This window comes from Aureobasidium subglaciale (assembly GCF_000721755.1).
Source record: "Aureobasidium subglaciale EXF-2481 unplaced genomic scaffold scaffold_6, whole genome shotgun sequence".
Classification (NCBI taxonomy): domain Eukaryota; kingdom Fungi; phylum Ascomycota; class Dothideomycetes; order Dothideales; family Saccotheciaceae; genus Aureobasidium; species Aureobasidium subglaciale.
Window position 1 is genome coordinate 223,867 of NW_013566989.1, and position 17,559 is coordinate 241,425.

At 51.8% G+C, this 17,559-nt stretch overlaps 10 protein-coding genes across 10 annotated transcripts; 6 read left to right on the plus strand and 4 right to left on the minus strand.

The window, feature by feature from the left end:
• Positions 1–124: 124 nt before the first annotated feature.
• On the plus strand, positions 125–814 carry AUEXF2481DRAFT_613100 (uncharacterized protein). The gene is made up of 2 exons (XM_013490099.1): positions 125–324; positions 432–814. Exon 2 carries the CDS (start codon positions 444–446, stop codon positions 789–791), a length of 348 nt encoding a protein of 115 aa, XP_013345553.1. The 5' UTR covers positions 125–324; positions 432–443; the 3' UTR covers positions 792–814.
• Positions 815–836: 22 nt separating this feature from the next.
• On the minus strand, positions 837–1,544 carry AUEXF2481DRAFT_27936 (uncharacterized protein; the record flags this gene model as incomplete). The annotated part of the gene is made up of 1 exon (XM_013489854.1): positions 837–1,544. The coding sequence occupies one exon, from the start codon at positions 1,542–1,544 to the stop codon at positions 837–839; it is 708 nt and encodes a 235-aa protein (XP_013345308.1).
• Positions 1,545–1,737: 193 nt separating this feature from the next.
• Positions 1,738–2,462, plus strand: AUEXF2481DRAFT_38215 (uncharacterized protein). The gene is made up of 2 exons (XM_013489927.1): positions 1,738–2,000; positions 2,056–2,462. The coding sequence occupies exons 1-2, from the start codon at positions 1,792–1,794 to the stop codon at positions 2,324–2,326; spliced, it is 480 nt and encodes a 159-aa protein (XP_013345381.1). The 5' UTR covers positions 1,738–1,791; the 3' UTR covers positions 2,327–2,462.
• A 364-nt stretch (positions 2,463–2,826) lies between these two features.
• Positions 2,827–3,534, minus strand: AUEXF2481DRAFT_613196 (uncharacterized protein). The gene is made up of 2 exons (XM_013490100.1): positions 3,062–3,534; positions 2,827–3,021 (listed from the first exon to the last, which is right to left on the minus strand). Exons 1-2 carry the CDS (start codon positions 3,392–3,394, stop codon positions 2,980–2,982), a joined length of 375 nt encoding a protein of 124 aa, XP_013345554.1. The 5' UTR covers positions 3,395–3,534; the 3' UTR covers positions 2,827–2,979.
• A 140-nt stretch (positions 3,535–3,674) lies between these two features.
• On the minus strand, positions 3,675–4,724 carry AUEXF2481DRAFT_27938 (uncharacterized protein; the record flags this gene model as incomplete). The annotated part of the gene is made up of 1 exon (XM_013489855.1): positions 3,675–4,724. One exon carries the CDS (start codon positions 4,722–4,724, stop codon positions 3,675–3,677), a length of 1,050 nt encoding a protein of 349 aa, XP_013345309.1.
• Positions 4,725–6,539: 1,815 nt separating this feature from the next.
• AUEXF2481DRAFT_27939 (uncharacterized protein) lies at positions 6,540–7,889 on the plus strand (the record flags this gene model as incomplete). The annotated part of the gene is made up of 1 exon (XM_013489856.1): positions 6,540–7,889. The coding sequence occupies one exon, from the start codon at positions 6,540–6,542 to the stop codon at positions 7,887–7,889; it is 1,350 nt and encodes a 449-aa protein (XP_013345310.1).
• A 274-nt stretch (positions 7,890–8,163) lies between these two features.
• Positions 8,164–10,346, minus strand: AUEXF2481DRAFT_3499 (uncharacterized protein; the record flags this gene model as incomplete). Its single annotated transcript, XM_013489758.1, has 2 exons — positions 8,164–10,243; positions 10,300–10,346. The coding sequence occupies 2 exons, from the start codon at positions 10,344–10,346 to the stop codon at positions 8,164–8,166; spliced, it is 2,127 nt and encodes a 708-aa protein (XP_013345212.1).
• Positions 10,347–10,643: 297 nt separating this feature from the next.
• On the plus strand, positions 10,644–12,740 carry AUEXF2481DRAFT_3500 (uncharacterized protein; the record flags this gene model as incomplete). The annotated part of the gene is made up of 3 exons (XM_013489759.1): positions 10,644–10,831; positions 10,892–10,991; positions 11,040–12,740. The coding sequence occupies 3 exons, from the start codon at positions 10,644–10,646 to the stop codon at positions 12,738–12,740; spliced, it is 1,989 nt and encodes a 662-aa protein (XP_013345213.1).
• Positions 12,741–13,046: 306 nt separating this feature from the next.
• On the plus strand, positions 13,047–15,059 carry AUEXF2481DRAFT_3501 (uncharacterized protein; the record flags this gene model as incomplete). Its single annotated transcript, XM_013489760.1, has 4 exons — positions 13,047–13,086; positions 13,143–13,264; positions 13,327–13,860; positions 13,917–15,059. The coding sequence occupies 4 exons, from the start codon at positions 13,047–13,049 to the stop codon at positions 15,057–15,059; spliced, it is 1,839 nt and encodes a 612-aa protein (XP_013345214.1).
• A 1,325-nt stretch (positions 15,060–16,384) lies between these two features.
• AUEXF2481DRAFT_3502 (uncharacterized protein) lies at positions 16,385–17,348 on the plus strand (the record flags this gene model as incomplete). The annotated part of the gene is made up of 2 exons (XM_013489761.1): positions 16,385–16,412; positions 16,465–17,348. 2 exons carry the CDS (start codon positions 16,385–16,387, stop codon positions 17,346–17,348), a joined length of 912 nt encoding a protein of 303 aa, XP_013345215.1.
• Between the last annotated feature and the right edge of the window lie 211 nt (positions 17,349–17,559).

Here is a 17,559-nt window from a genome sequence, read left to right on the forward strand (position 1 = left end):
TCTGGTTCAATTCACGTTTCATCTTGTGGAGAAGGGGGCTAGACAGACTTTGGGTCTTCTCCGTAATCTCGTTTTTTCTCTGAAAATATTGTTTGAGATCACTCTTGTTAATTTTGTACATCAAACCCAAATGCCGCTTTACGAGACGGACATAGATGGAGCTAGACTTCCGTCACACGCTCGCTCAAGCTGAAGACGTCAAAGCAGTAATAGAATGTCAGTCAGAAGCTTGTCTGGTAAGTGGGGCGCCACGGGGCAAAGCCAATTCCGTCTCGGGGCTCTTTCATACGAGCAGCTTGAAGCTATGCTTTTTAGATAGGCGGGGTGCGCAATTTCAGTTGTCCTTCTCTCCCACAACTCTTCCATCCACACCATATACGTATGTGCCCTGTAAGGCTGCGTGGTCATGTCCGCATCACTGACCTGACCAGTGTTCCTCCAAGATGCCTGTCCAGCGTGTCGGCCAGTCCATCCGTTTGCGCAGAGAATATGTTGATGAATACATCAAGATCCACTCTGAAGTCTGGCCTGGAGTCCTGAAGAGAATTTCAGGCAGCAACATCCACGACTACACCATCTTCTATGACAAAGAGTCCAGCATCTTGTTCGCCACGTTCAAATACACCGGCACTGATTTCGATGCCGATATGAAGGCCATGGCTGAAGACGAAGAGACCCAAAGATGGTGGAAGGTGACGGATAAAATGCAGGAGAGTCTGAACGAAGGAGCTACTAGCAGTGTCGACGGTGGTTGGTGGCGTGCATTGGATGAGGTTTTCCACGTCGAGTAGCATAATAATGTTGTGCTTGTCGGTCAATCGCGAAATTTGTCGTCCTTAGGTGTCCTTGCCGCCCTTGCTCTTTCTCTTCTTCTTTTTCTTTGGCTCCTCCTCGGTTGAGATGGGGCCCTGTAGCAAGGCTTGGAATGCGGCTTTGTGACCTCTGGGAGCTTTGTCGGACTTCTGTTTCTTGGGAGCAGCAGTCTTGGACGAGGCTGCCTTCTTCTTGGAGTCGGACTCGCTGTGTTCGACTTCCTTAGGACTGCTTTCAGCCTCGTGGTTGATCATCTTCCTGCTCATAGCCTCAAAGCGCGAGTGACTACCGACTTTCTCGGTCATGTCCTCGAATTTCCTCTTCGCGCCATTCTTTTCCTTCTCTTGTTGCTCCGCGCGCTTTCTGTCGTAGTCATCGTTTCCAGCGAGGCCGTGCTTGATGAAGCGTCCGGCGGCGGCTTTGTCGAGAGTCGTGTTGCGCTTGACGTGCGAAGTCTCTGCGAGCTTGATCTTTTCGAAGTATTGTTTCACACGAGTGAGCTCGGCGAATACCGGATGGTTTTTTGCATCGAGACCGTTGAGACGCAAATATGAGAATAGAAGAGACTCGATGGCGTATGTGACGAGGGTGTAGAGTTTGGCCTTGTCAAGCAGAGGGAGTTTGCTTGTGCTGGCGGACAGTGCAGTGTTGATCAAGGGCGCAAGAGATTCCTCGACATGGTCAATGTTGCTCGAGAGGGTGTCAATCAGCGGGCGAAGATCGGTATCCATGGCGTAGAACTGTGGTGTGCGGTATGCGATGATGGAATTTTTTGGACAGGGTCGAATGCAACTTCTAGAAGCAGCTCGACACGAAGCGGCGGCGGAAGTCCGCAATGCCGGGGCTCGAGCCAATCAGAACCTCCGGAGCGAGCATCGCTTCTGTTACAACTAGCACCTTGACTTTCATCCCACCTCTGCAACTTCCATACCTACGCTTCCAATCAATTACACACCTCTTCGCAACCCATCTATCAACATGCCTCGCAACAACCGTGGATCCGCAGCCCCCCCAAGGCGCCCTACCGCCGCCCCTGCCCGTCCTGCGCCACCCACTCCCCAGCAGGCCCGCTCTGCTTCCACTGCTGCCCACCCTCCTCAGCACCAGGCTCCTCACCCTCCTGCCGCCGCTGCTCCCCAGCAGAGCGCTGGTCCCGGTCTCTTTGGCCAGATGGCCAGCACCGCTGCGTAAGTCCTATTCTACATACACGGCTGCTTACAGTCTCTGACCTCTGCACAACAGCGGTGTTGCCGTCGGTTCCTCTATTGGCCACGCTATCGGTGGCTTTTTCGGTGGCGGCTCATCTGCTCCCGTCGAGCAACAAGCCCAGGCTCCTGCAAACCCTGCCGACAACAGCACCTACACCTCGTCCAACTACCAGGCTCCCAGAGCCTGTGAGACCGACGTTACCAACTTCCGTCGTTGCATGGACGAGAACCAGGGCAGCTTGAACATCTGTGGTTGGTATCTTGATCAGCTGAAAGCCTGCCAATCGGCTGCCTCTCAATACTAGAGATGGTGCTCCCGTCATACCCTATCCTGTTCTGTACAATACCACATGAATTACGTTAGTTTGTCATTTCACCACTCTTCATCTTCTTTTACTCTGTAGAAAGATTGTATCATCATCTATCACTCATTCGCACACGTTTACATCTCCAAGACTACATGGGTCAAGTGTGCGACGCCACATACTATCAGAGGCGCGAAGTTGCTTCGCAAGCTGATTACTTGCACTTTATTGGTCTCTTTGCGTCCTGTACCCAGGGACGTTTCGACCGTCACCTTCAGAGCGTTCGAAGAGCATGCAGGCTCTGCATATACTGGAGAACTACGCAGCGTGGACATCAGCAAGTGTGAATTTGATCGCACAAAGGTATCCGTCGATCGGATTGCCCACCCATTTAGAACGCCATCACCAGCACATTCGCAAAATCGCAAGGCTTGGGCCCGCTCGACAGCGGTACACCCTACACGTTCCGTTGATGTACACATCCACCAGCAGATTAGAGAGGAAATGCACACCTGGCATATTCTTGCTACGCCCATATCTCTCCACCCCCACGGTATGACTGACAAGAGAGAGTCCGAGATTTCTAGTTATACACGCCGAACGCTGCAGCCTGGTCTCTCCGCCTCAGGCTCTCAGGCACACAACTTGCTCAATCACAACCACATCCCTCTCTTTCCACGCAACTTTGCCCTACCCTTATGTACAACTTATTTTGCGTCCTCTCTGTCCTCCAACCAAGCATTGACCCCGCCTTCTCGCCTGGTGTGTGTGTGGTCTACTTGGTTGGAGCGGACATGCGACAATCACCCGTGGTCTGAGTTCAATCCTCCGCACGGGTAGATACTTTCGCAGGGTAATAAGAGGACGCGGAGGCTGCCGGTTTCTTTCCACAGGAGGCGTGGTTTCTTTTGCTCCTTTGGATGAGAGAATGTTGTATTCCTCGTGTCCCGATTCAGTCCTTATTTGCCCAAATGGGGCGTGTGCCTCAGTCGAATACCAATCCATCGCCTCTGCCAAAGTCGACGAGAGCCATATATGTACGGCGACTAGAGAACACATAGGTCTCATGCATGAGTCTGCGATGGGTTGAGTGAATTCCTGTCCAGAATATTCGAAGTCATCCTCGCCTGTGTTCTACTGGCCCTGGTATACTTCCAAGGATCGCCACCATTCAGTGGAAGCACTTGCGGAAAGCGATGTTAAATGATTTCTGCAAGAGCGCGGACACTGTGTTTTTCGTCGTCTTTTATCCATGATCGTAAAATCTATCGTCTTAAATTTTGCAGTTCGTGGCTATCTTTTGAGCCTACTGAATGTGGCAGTCGCGACCAAGTAGACGAAATGTCGTCTAAGCCCGCATGTATTTTCTGAGGCCACGCTCAGCCAAAACACCGAATGCTCCTAGACTTATTAGAGCAAGCGACCAAGGATTAGTCACTTCTCTCAGAGCAGGCCAGAAACTGTTCTTGTTGGCGCGCCACTCCTCCAACTGGCGATATTTCTGGGGTGCCTCTGCCTTGTAACGCTGCTCCTGTGACTCCTCATTCTGCTTGTCGCCGCCAATGAATCGTAGAAAGACGTAGTTTGCAAGAGGTCCCACAAGACTGAGAGGGTGGAGCATGCCATCCGCAGCCAGGAGTAATGGGAAAGAGAAGTGTACCAGGGCGTCGCCAAGGTAGTTGGGATGACGCACAATCGAGAAGACACCACTACGATTGAGATCACTGCTTTGCTTCTTATGCTCTTCGAGCTGTTGGTCGGCCATGGCCTCCATGTTGAGACCGGTAGTATAAAGTCCAACTGCAAGCCCATGAAGCAAGCCACTGTATTGAGGAGGTGTGGCTTCAAGGCTTCCGATTGTGCCCTGCTGCAGCACCAAGGACCACGAGAGTGAGATCAGAGCTTGAAAGACTGCCTCCGGGATGAAGACAGTGAAGAACGCCTTGTTCCAGAAACTGGTATCTTGGTTCATGTCGTCGTATCTTGAGTCGTCCTTTCCACGCTTGATGCTGCGAGTAGCGATGCGTGTGAAGAGTCTAACACCCCATAGCGTGATACCACCGAGTAGCAGCTTTTGTGTCCAGCCGAGTGTTGATATCGACTCGCGCAGACTGAGTCCATTCTCCCAACTACGTGCCAAGACTCCATGATACCAGGCATTGAGAACCATTCCTGAAGGCCAGAGCCAGTCCTTGATTTCGACACGACCAGTCGCACGGCTGACAGTATAGGCGAACATCGCAAGAGACGAATGCAGGTTCAAGGAAGGCAAAAGATTATCGTGCAGAAGACCTAGCACGTTGGTCGTTGTTGCCATCGCACGATGACTGATATCAGGCAATCGTGGACGTGAATCACCTGCAGCAGAACTCACTGCTCCTTTTGGATTGAACTCCATGGCTGCTTGAGTCTAAAATGGAGCGAGGAATTGACTGGACACGGCAACGTGTGATTATGAACAGGATGTGGAGAACTTGTGACGTCGCTCTGGGCTATTCAGGTGTGATCGATTTGCTTCATGTTGTTTGCTCAGCTCATGCGATCGCTGTAGAAAGCACGGCTTATTGATGCTGATTATCCTAGACTCATGGGACATAAAAGACTTGTGACGGAACACGATATTGATGGTGCATGAGTCGTGAGTAAAGTAGCTCAAGGTGGTGTCAAACATGCTTTCCCCCTGTCGTGCCGGGTCTCCTCGGCCTAGCTGGAGTTTCAACTTTGCAGCCAGTCAGTCCAACGTAACAGATACATTGGTAATCAGATACAAAATTTGAGACCTTGTGCTTCTTACACTTGTACTGCTTGTACGAAAGTCAAGTCACACGGCCAATCGTGAGTAATCGGACGAGCGACGGCACTCATGATGGTTGAACATCCACACAGCCAGGGTTGTCCGAACAACGTCAATCTTGAGATTACAACCCAAGATCAATTACCGAGCAAGCAACACACGGCAATTGAATATGGAACTATGTGCTTCTATGATAGACAGATCAATCCGCAGTGGTGATAGATAGATACGAGGAAGTGGTGTTGATCGATTATGCTGTCTATGTCACTGTAGTAGCAAACACAATCGCTTCTGGAGTCATGTGCTCACGCTCCCGCACACGCATTTCTCTATCACTGCAAATGCTACGATGCGGCAATGTGGCACGTAGAGTAACACACAAGGCTAGGCAGCCGAGAAGTTACCCTAACATCACAATACCAAGCACCTGCACACTGGTGTGCGGCCCGCACAGTTGACATGCAGCGGTGTGCTGGTTGTCCCTTGAATTACTGACCTGCAGACAGGGACAAAGCACAAAGGCAGGGACTTCACAAGTACACAACAAGGGTCAAACTTGCGGTGTGCCGAGTGCACCTCCTGTCACAGGTTCTATGCTCACGAGAATAGCGATGAGTATCACGCAACGGTGAGATTAACAAAAAGCTCAAGGCCCAGCTCCCCTGAAACGGTAACGAAGCTCGCAGGAGGCATAACAGAACCTTTGCCGACAGAGCAAGCCAGAATCGCGCCCAGGACGTGTAGCAGCTTGCAGTTCGTGCCAAATGTCAGCCCGAACTAGTTCACGCATCTGTGTCTTCGTTGGGCGAATTTGACCGCTGGGAGAGCGACCCTGCTTTCTCCCCCCTTTCAACGGCCTCGCTCCCTTCTTACCTTTAACGGCTTTGCCGGTTTTTGTCAACAATGCAGAAAGCGTCACCCCTGTTCACAACATGTGCAAGGGAAACACAACCCTACGTGAGGAAGTACACTTGACGAATGTATCGAGTCGCTGTATATCGCTGACCGAGCCTACAATTCGCTATAGGTGACACCCCTTGCAACCAAAGCTGATACTTCGTCATTGCTGCAAAGCCTTGCAGCAACAAAGATTTATCCACAGTAATCCACAGTAACCATCATGCACGATCGCTATGAAAAATTCACGATCAACCCGCATGCCGTTATGGGCCCTGGCTTCATGGCTTCAACATTCCATCCCCTTTCCTAGTAGCTAGGTGGGGAATGCTCTCACCTTTATAGGAGGTATAAACCCATGGCTATCAAAACAAAAGTCTACATTCCCGCGACTGTTTGTTGTTTTGATACTCATTTCCACTTCACTCTTGGGTATCGTCGCGCAGTCACTCCTCCTGGCATATCTTATGCAACACAACCCCTGCCCCAATAGTTCATCCGATAATCGATAGGACGGACAACATGCAGAGCGTTAGAGATTATTCCATGGATATGCGTACCGCTCATGCGAGACCACAGCCCAGGGAAGAGAGGCTTAGGATACCGGGGCAACCACAACAGACTCAGATGAGGATGAGGTCTCAACCAAACCTTAGGTCCATGGCTCGTCGGCCATTGCCTGGTGTTGGTTCTCAAGCAGAGCATCACGAAGCATACAGGACCCCGAGGGTGGTGCAACCTCCGACGAACACTCACCAGCGTCGCAAGCATGAAGCCATGTACCTGGAGGAGCCTCCATTCGAGCGACCATTCTCTCCCGAATCAGACTCGGAAGAACACATGATCTTGGACTACTATCTTCAAGCATCATATCACTCACCTTTGTCCAGAGTTGTCTCGGCTGAGGAGCCTTGCAACCTGGACGGAGCCATTGCTGGATTTGACTTTGGCCTTGAACAACCATCTGAGCCATCTTACACACTCTCTCAACCTACTGCTCAAAGACCGAGGACTGCACATGGAACCAAGAATGCATTGTCTCCATCAAGGATACCTTCTCCACGAAGACAATCACCCTCGTCGCCTCAAAGAAGGTCTCCTCCATCACCTCAAAGACAAGTTCCTTCTTCACCTCAGAGACACGTCCCTTCATCACCCCAAAGGCACGTTCCTTCATCACCTCAAAGACAATGTCCTACATCACCTCAGAGACACTCCCTCTCATCGCCTCAAAGACAACCTCATCTTCAATACACCCTCTTTCCCAAGGAGCAACAACAACCCTCAACCCCCCGCATCAGTGTAATCAGCGACAACGGCAGCATCACCTCCCACCACAGCTACAACAGCCATGAAAGCCAACCTCGTCCGCGCACCTCTTCATTAGCATCATCAGAGCGTTCGCGCTCAGATTCATGCATGTCTGTCCGCCTCCAGCCCTCTGCAACCTTCACTTCCTCTTCCCCTACCTCTCCCAAGAGACCCCAAACCTCCCCTCGCATGCGTACAACAAGCGCATCGTCTCAACAGCAGACCAGTCTCTCCGAAAAGCCTCCTTCGCGTTGGTCAGGCGAAACAGTCGACATGAGCAATGCCATGGAATCGCCCATCTCTGCCAGAAACGCTGTAGACAGAACCAGAGATTCTTCCTCATCTACCCTTGTGGCAACCAGCCCTGCATGGCCTACTGGTAGTTTCTTCGAGGATGACGAGGAGGAGAAGTTGCCATTGAGACGCAAGGTGGCTCAGAAGTTGAGAAGCTCGCGTTCGAGCAATGCATTGAGGTCGGCCAGTAACCCTGTTGCCAATGTGGAACAGACTCACAAGAAGTCTCCTTCGTGGGCTCGTCGTCTGGTCACCTGGCACCGGTGAAAGTGTATAGAAGTCATAGTCCTTGACGATATCTGATGAATTTATGTCTACCGTTCAAGCATTTCCTAAAGTCTCGTGTCAATCACCTGAGAATGTATCTTATAATCAATGTAAAGTGAAGCCGGTATTATTATGATACTTCCTATGAAACAAGTATGGGTATTCTTATGTACTGGAAAAACACACCAAACGCCTATTCGTCTTCTGTATATATGAAGACTTATGCCAATGTCCCAAAAACGCCTTCGTGATGCATTCATTATCGTTTTAAACATTAAGAGAGCATGCCCTCTATCGAGGCTCGGATGTTCATCCAGATGCCTTCATTTTTGTTTGACTTGGCTTCGCTGATGCTGCGAACCGTGTCAACGGCCTTTTGGCCGAGTATATCCTCCTCCGGGAACCAAACACCATGGAGACCATACGGAACGCGTTGCGGAAGAGCAACTCTCCCAACAACTGATCGCATGTCCTTGGCATCAATGATCCAAAGCTCACTCTTGGCTCGATTGGCAGTGTCCGCGTCGCAAGGCACCTCACCATCTGCGCAAAGCTGAGACTCATCGAAAGCGTATGTGAGAAGGTACCCATCGTCTTCTGCAAGAGTTTGTCCCGGGGCAGCCTTGCGAGGAACAAACCTAGGCTCCTGCGCGAACCAGCCAGCAGGCATGCGGAACACCTGAATCGGATCGTTGTCCAGAGCGCTGTCAATAACTTCTTGGACAGTGCGAGTATCAACGCAACCAGTGACCGGTTCGAGCTTTCCCAATTGCATCAACCGATCACCCTTTTCGATCAGCGCCTTTGCGTCGATCTTGGCAAGTGCATCAATTTTGACAGAGCGACCCAAAGCTGCATTGAAAGAGGAGACTGTTGTGCTACACCCATAGACATAGCGAGCTTCCTGCATGTCGAATTCGGGGTGAACAGACGGGAACTCGAAAGAGATGGCGGACAGTGAATACTGAGCAGTGATACGAGAGGATTTCAGGGAAAATGCGTAGTGGTACAGGCGACACTGGTCGTCCTCATCTGGAATCTCTTCAACTTGGCCATCTGTCTCGTCAGAGGGGACAGGAATTGCCTCATCATCGCTTGTTATTTGAATGAGTGGCTCGCGCGCCAGAAGAGGCGATTCTAGCGTAGGTGCCCCGTCATAAAGGCACTGTTCGCTTGCGTTGTATTTTGAGAAGAAAGGCATGTTCTTCTTTACAGCCTTGACAGTCTCCTTCGTAGGACGAGGAGCGGCAATGTTACCAGCGCTGAAGACGAGACATGCGGATGTCAACCTGCAAGTCAGAAGGTGAACGGTCTCAACCTGACCCGAGGCATCAAAGTCGTCCCAAGCATTGGCGGTGTGAAAGATGCAGCAAGCGGTAGTTTCAAAGTACTTGACTTGATCAGGGTGGTGACGGGGAAAGACACCAAAGCGAGCGGGTTTCGTGGCGTCGTAGTCGATGACAGGCTTGTTCCTAGCCAGGTTCAAAGGGTCGAGAGAAAGAGGAAGATCCATGATGATGGTGTGCTGAAGAGATACACCAAAGTCATGCATCATCTTGGCACCAGTGATACCAGGGACAGGGCGTTGGACGATGCCTTTGTTGGTTTCGGAGCGAGCAGAGGTTGGCGGGATGATGGAGTATTGAACGTAGGGAGGGAAAAAGGTCGAGTGGAAGAGCATCATCTCTTTGGTGGTAGGGTCGACCTTTGGGTGAGCAGTGGTCCACTCACGCATGAAGCCTAGCAAGCCGTTGCCTGAGAAGGATGGATCATGTTTGTCATGAGCGTCGGGCTCGCCTTCGGCTCGATTACCGTCGTACCAGCCAACAGTTTCCAGACCAGGGAGCGCGATACGCATTGGCGGGCCGCTCTCACAGGTCGCCAAAGCTCTGCCGTCATGATATAAGATGGAGGTGTTGGCAACACTGATTTTCTTGATGGCGCGGGTAGAGCCCGGCAAGAAGGATAGGATGACAAGCACGATGGTGCGGAGGATTCGTAGGACGATAGTGATGAGCGAGGCCAGAGGATTGACCAGAGTTGCGATGCTGGGCAAGATGGGCGAGCGTAGACGTGGAGAGGCGACGGTGGAGAGGAAGATGTCTGTCAAGATGTACTGGTTGACGAACTCGGGCTGAACGGAGCCGTCTGGTTGTTTTGTAAACGAGACTCCGCTCAGCATACCGTCACCGTCAAACCAATGGGCATCGCGACCCAGGTCTTCGTTCGACACGGGATTGCCGCCATTGCGGACATATTCACCACCCGCAAGCTCAGACGGAAGGACGCCTTCGTAGGTGCATTTGGTTAGAGGCATCGTCTGGCTGATGGGAGCAAAGTTGCCCGAGAGGTAGCTGTGCAAGGTCAGACAGGATTCTGAGGCAGGCAAAGCGAAAGAGGGCGAACATACGCGTGTTTGTGCTGTGGCAGGCCCGTCTTTTGCGCAAAAAGAGGCATGTCCAGAGACTATGGACCAACAGTCTACAAGACGTTATAGAGGACTTGAATAGTGCTCAGGCATGGGAATAGGCACTTTTCGAGTCAAAAGGGCGTGCAGAGAAACAGCAGTCAGGATAGCAATGGCATGATCGATCACGGCTCAAGCGCCAAACCGAGCGAAAGGTGTAACTATGACATCAAGCGCTGCATCATTGACGGCTCGGGACCGGATGAGTTCAGAGTGACAGAGCCAGGCTCCAGAGACATTGGGTCCGTGCGAGCAACATCGTCGATCAAGGCAAGCCCTGCCGAGACATGCCGACGCTGCCGGAAGCTGGTCTTCTTCTCTCGCAGGTGACAGGCCGAGCGCTCGCTGGACTCTTGCTACCACAGTTGCGCATCCCGATACCGACACGCCTGAGCCTGAGCCTATGCTATGGCGATGAGATAGCCCGCGATCTGGCAATTGTTTCGAACACGATGGGTTACGACTATGCGCTTGTGTCAGCAGCCCCCTTTCCTCGTGCTGCTTCCGTCGCTGCAGAGTGCTGATACTTGTACAGACATGTCAAGTACACGATTCCCCCGGCTATCGCTCTCACTCTTCTCTACCGACCTTTGTTGACCCGCCTCGATGTCTATAAGATCGTCTTCCTCATCACTGTATGATCCCCGACCACCTTGTTCCTCCGCCAATCTTACCCTTTCCAGATCGCCGTCGTGTCCACTACGCCATGGGACTCGTACTTGATCCGCACCAGTATCTGGTCCTACCCCGAGAACGCCGTCATTGGGCCTAAGCTCTTCGACATTCCCCTGGAGGAAGTCTTCTTCTTCATTGTCCAAACATACAACACCTCGCTCCTGTACTTGATTTGCAGCAAGCTCACCTTCCACCCAATTTACTTGCGCCGCCAGGACAAGAATGACCGCTGGAAGTATATGAAGCTGGCTGGACAGCTCCTGCTTGGTTTGCTGTTGAAAAAGGCCATCACGCTCATCCGAGCAGAAGGTGCCGGAACATACATGGGCCTGATTCTTGCTTGGGCTGTGCCTTTCCTGCTTTTGCTGTGGTCGCTGGCCTATCAATTCATCCTAGGGCTACCTCTGACCAACACCCTGCTGCCCATTCTTCTACCAACTTTCTACCTGTGGATCGTGGACACGCTGGCTCTCCGAAGAGGCACCTGGGTTATTGAATCTGGTACCAAGCTCGGAACCCATCTCTGGCCTGGACTGGAAATAGAGGAGGCTGTCTTCTTCCTCCTCACGAACACACTCATTGTCTTTGGCCTGGTGGCCTTTGATAACGCAGTCGCTATTCTCAACGCCTTCCCTACCCACTTTCCCTCGGTACCAGCCCTTCCTTCGCCTGCACTACTGGTTCGGGCCCTGCTGTTACCGGCCGGAGCCTATGACGAAGATCGCATCGAGGGTCTGGCTGAAGCCGTCAATCGTCTTCAGAGAAAGAGCAGGAGCTTCTATCTGGCTAGTGCAGCTTTCTCGAGCCGCCTGCGAGTTGATTTAATTGTCCTTTACTCCTTCTGTCGTGTAGCTGATGATCTGGTGGACAACTCTGCCTCGCCTCTTGAAGCCCGTAAGTGGATCAAGCGCCTGCGGACCTTCTTGGATCTCTCGTACAAGGCCAAAGACCCCATGGCGCACGATCAAAATGTCGGAGCTGTCGTTCGCCATGTTGTCACGGAATTTCCTCGAAACACGCATACTGCATTGCTTCAGTTGCCCACTTCGCGACTTTCTTCAAAGCATTTTTACGATCTATTGAAAGGGTTCGAGATGGATTTGGGCTTCCAAACAAGTAAAGGAGCCAAGCCTTCTGCTTTCCCTATCAAATCAGAGTACGATTTAGACACATACTCTTCGCGCGTTGCTGGAACCGTGGCTGCCATGTGCATTGAACTCGTCTTCTTCCACTACCAAGGAGAAATATCACCGGGTTTGCAGGAGCAAGTACTGGACGCTGGAAACACCATGGGGATAGCGCTTCAGTACACCAACATCGCTCGTGATATCGGTACGGATGCGCTGTTACAGCGCGTCTATCTGCCGACAAGTTGGCTGAAAGAAGAGAACTTGACGCCCGAACAAGCTATTCAGGTCTTCACGATCTTGGAGGCAAAAGCCACACGTGGGTCCGAGGACCAGATCTTTGTAAAGAAGCTCGAAAAACTAAGACATCGTCTGTTGGATCGATCATTTGCATTGTATGAGGACTCACGCGATGCTATCGACAAACTTCCCTCGGAAGTGCGTGGTCCTATGCGTGTAGCTACTGAGAGCTACATGGAGATCGGACGGACGTTGAGGCAGCCGGGATACAGGGTGACCAAGGGCAAGGCAACTGTAGACGGCTGGCGAAGATTGGCAGTGGCTTGGAAAGCGCTGCAGTGACACATAAAAGTAGAGATACCCTGTCCATATGCATAATGTAATTTCTGCCAGGTCACCTTACGATGGCCTGATCAAGCCACCGTGCGACTCGTTCGGGTGATACAGTTTTGATATGGATCGGTGGAGTTCACGGGCCGTAGCGTGAGAGTGGGGTTTATGCATGCGAACCACGAGATCCGGAGGCGCGCGGCAGAACGCCATGTTGAATGCTTGGACATTATCTGTTTTGCGCCATCTAGCCGTCGCCTGCTTACTGTTACCTGCTCACTTCTTGGAGTAGGCAGATAAAAAAAAAACACTTCAGCTATGAGCGGCAACACGAGACAGAAGACTGCTATCGTTGTAGGTACGTGTCGAGGGACGTCAGCTGCAAGCACAAGTCACTTACAGATAACACTGCAGGCGCCGGAGCCGGAGGCGTGTCGACAGCTGCTCGATTGGCAAAGGCGGGATTCGAGGTCACTGTGCTCGAGAAGAACGACTTTACTGGAGGTCGCTGTTCCCTGATACACAAGGAGGGCTGGGTATGTATCACTGCCTCGTTGCTTCCATGTCCATCTCCACTTGGCTGACAACGACTACCCAGCGTTTCGACCAGGGACCGTCTCTGCTTCTCCTCCCTCGATTGTTCCACAAGACGTTTGCCGACCTCGATACCAGTCTGGAAGCCGAAGGAGTACACATCGTGAAATGCGAGCCCAACTACAACATGTGGTTCGGCGACGGCGAGAAGTTCCAGCTCTCGACCGATCTGGCTCTGATGAAGGAGCAGGTTGAGAAGTGGGAGGGCAAAGATGGATACTCAAGATACCTCTCGTTCCTCCGAGAAGCCCACAGCCACTACGAACTCAGCGTCGAGCATGTGCTGTCGCGCAACTTTACCAGCATTACATCCATGTTGCGACCCAGTTTCCTAAGTCGCGTCTTCGAACTGCACCCTTTCGAGAGCATCTACAGCCGTGCTTCGAAATACTTTTGGACTGAGAGATTACGCCGTGTTTTCACATTTGCGAGCATGTACATGGGCATGAGTCCGTTTGACGCTCCGGGAACGTACAGTCTCCTCCAGTACACCGAGCTGACTGAGGGTATTTGGTATCCAGTTGGAGGCTTCCACAAGGTGAGCACGACTCTATGATGATAACGACTACCCCACACTGACAATGTTATGTACAGGTCATTGATGCACTTGTCAAGGTCGGCGAGCGCCTAGGCGTGAAGTACAGGCTCTCAACACCAATTTCCAAGATCACTCTCTCTCCCGATGGTCGTCGGGCGACAGGAGTCGTACTCGCCAACGGAGAAACTCTTTCAGCCGACGTCGTGGTGAACAATACCGACCTTGTGTATGCGTACAACAACTTCCTGCCGCCAACTCCTTATGCCGAATCTCTGGCCAACCGCGAAACGTCTTGCAGTAGCATATCCTTCTACTGGGCATTGGATCGTAAGCTACCGGAGCTCAACGCTCACAACATCTTCTTAGCGGACGAGTACAAGGAGAGTTTCGATTCCATCTTCAAGAAGCACCTGATTCCAAACGAACCCAGCTTCTATGTCAACATTCCAAGTCGTCCAGATCCCACAGCTGCTCCTGAAGGCAAGGAATCGGTCGTTGTGCTGGTCCCAGTCGGACATCTTCTCAAGGAGCATGAAAATCCCTCGCCAGCTACGACAGCAAAAGGCAAGGACATCCAACAAAGTGATGCAAATGAAAGAATGACGGGCTCAGATTCAGTACAAGGCATTAAACCGTCCGAGGCTCAGGATTGGCCAAAGATGATTGCACTGGCACGCAAGACCATTCTCACCACTATTGCCAAACGTACTGGCGTCGACATCGAGCCTTTGATTGTTCACGAGATCACAAATGATCCTGTAACGTGGCGTGAATCTTTCAACCTCGACCGCGGAGCTATCCTAGGGTTGTCACACTCGTTCTTCAACGTGTTATCCTTCAGACCCGCCACGCGCGCGAGAAGAGGCGGATGGTTAGATGGACGCTTTGGTGGTGGTGTGGCTGGCAGGATTGGTGAGCTCCTGTTCAGTGGTGGCAGTATTGAGCGTCTGTATATGGTTGGCGCCAGCGCTCACCCTGGTACAGGTGTACCAATTGTCCTGGCAGGAGGCCGGCTGGTTGCGGAACAAATTTGCCAGGACTTGGGTGTGAACATTCCATGGCAGAGCGGATCCCCAGAGGCACAGCGAACTGGCGCTCTTGACCAAGTGCAGAACTCACTTGTGCCTGAATGGATCCTCTATCTGCTTCTCGCATTACTCGTGCTTGTTCTTGGTATCTTCCTGGGAAAGCAGAGCTAAGCGTTCTTGGACAAAGGTTTTCACGATTTCACTTCATCAATAGACTTCTATAATACTTTCCTCTTTGAGTAATCGTTCCCTAAACCTTTATGCCTGAAAATTCAGACGGCCGTTTGTCAACACTGGATCCACCTATCTCATAGCTGAGCGCAGAGCAGAAACAGGTGAGTCGGCGCTCCTTCCGCAGGAAGCCGGACCCAAGGCTTCACAAATTCAACATCTCGGACTGTTCGCGATGCGGTGAACCCTTTGTGATGGGTGACACATGGTAAAACAAGGCAGCTGGTACCGGCATTCGTCAGTCTATACACCCCAGTCGGCAGCAACGGCTTATCGAAGAAATTCGCGGCCGTATGATGCTGATCGAAAGTCTAAACTTCGCAGCCAACGTGCGAGAAAGCCCGTCAGGTGGTCGTTATTAGATGAGTGTATTGGCGATTGGAGAAATTTTCTCGCGCGAGCAATCAATCAATCAGTCAGTCAGTCAATCAATCGCTTGGAGCTACGTACGAACTGTGACCAGGTTTAATCACGTCACCAGAGCGGTCATGCTACCCCAGTCGCTGACAGGGACCTCCGCTCTTCACATACATTTGCATACAGACATGGTTGGCACGACACCACCACATACCTGCTGGAACTAATTAGGATGGTACGTCATGCTGATTTCTGCAGAAGAAAAAAACACACAACGTTTGCCAAAGTTTAAAGTCAGGAAAGTGCACGATGGCTTTTGTTTCTCGATGGCCGACGACCCTGAATTACGATGGTGGAAGGCAGAAGATCTCGAAGTCCAACCAAGCTTTTGGCGATCGGGATGCGGAAAGGGCTTGGACTGCTTGTCGGCCTATGGCGCCGCCAAAGAACTAGTCACGGTTTGCGCCGACCCCCAGATCAACGATTTCGATGATGTCAGTAGCGATTTAGGTCGGCGGTTTGAAATCATGCTTGCAGTTTTGCGCGTTGTAATGTCGTCCTCGGAAACTTCGGGCGCTATGTTGACTCGTTTGGCCGGTAGAGCCGTGGTGGGAAACGCCATGCGGTGCGATAATGGTTTCTCGATCGCGCGTTGGGCCTGTGCGACTGCCTGTAGATCACTTTAGTGGGTGATGGTTCGTCGGTGTTGCGAGGGAGGTGACGGGGACGAAGGGTAGCTTCCTCACATCTCGTCATAGGTTTGACCGCATGCTTCCGCGGCGCATTCCTTCCCTCCACTGTTTATAACCCTCTCTCGTCCCTCGATTGTAAATAGCTATTTATCATCAATACTTCCTCGTTGCAGGCAACTCCATTGTTTCCTCCATCCCTCATCCACATCACCCAAGATGGCAAACGACGCTCTCAACGTTAACCGTAAGTCTTAATGAACATGCCTCTAACGCGTATATACTAACTATGCCTGCAGCCAACATGGTCAATGGCAAGTCTGCCGACATCGCCATCACTGTCCGCGGTTCCGACTGGTACTGGGCAGTCTGCGCAGTCATGACCTGTGCTACTTTTGTCTTCCTCGGTCTCGGTTTGACCAAGCCCCGCCAGCACCGTATCTTCCACTACATCACTGCTGCTATCACCATGGTCGCCGCTATTGCCTACTTCTCCATGGCCTCCAACCTCGGCTGGACTCCTATTGATGTTGAGTTCGTCAGACCCAGCATGGCTGAAGTCCGCGGCATCAACCGTGAGATCTTCTATGTCCGCTACATCGATTGGTTCATCACCACTCCTCTCCTTCTCCTCGACTTGATGTTGACTGCCGCCACTCCTTGGCCCACTCTCCTCTTCATCATCCTTGTTGATGAGGTTATGATCGTTACTGGTCTCGTCGGTGCTCTGGTCCGCTCTTCCTACAAGTGGGGTTACTTCGTCTTTGGCTGCGTTGCCCTCTTCTACATCATCTACGTCCTTGTTTGGGAGGGTCGCCGCCACGCCAACGCTCTCGGTAGCGATGTTGGCCGTTGCTTCACCTACTGCGGTTCGCTCACCACCCTCCTCTGGATCCTCTACCCCGTCGCTTGGGGTGTCTGTGAGGGCGGCAACCTTATCTCTCCTGACTCTGAGGCTGTCTTCTACGGTATCCTTGACTTGCTCGCTAAGCCTGTCTTCGGTGCTCTCCTCATCTGGGGCCACCGTGGCATTGACCCCGCCCGTCTTGGTCTTTACATCCACGAGTACGATGAGAAGGATGTCGCTGTTAAGGACAAGGTCGGTGCTGCTGGACCCAATGTTCACCCCAACTCCAACAACAACGGCGTTGCTACCAACGGCCAGGCCACTGAGACCGTCTAAACCCGCAATTGACATTGTTCGTTGCTGTGCTTGGTTCGACGTCTTATACCCCTTGAGATGTTCATCATCTCCCATTGATCTCTAGCAGCTAGACTGCGTTCAATGCGCACGAGCGTGCTGCATGTTCAAGCTCGCCTTTTGTTTTTTTCACGTCCTTTCACGATCATGACCGGGAGGATTGGAAGGATTACTTTACTCTGTACAATAATAA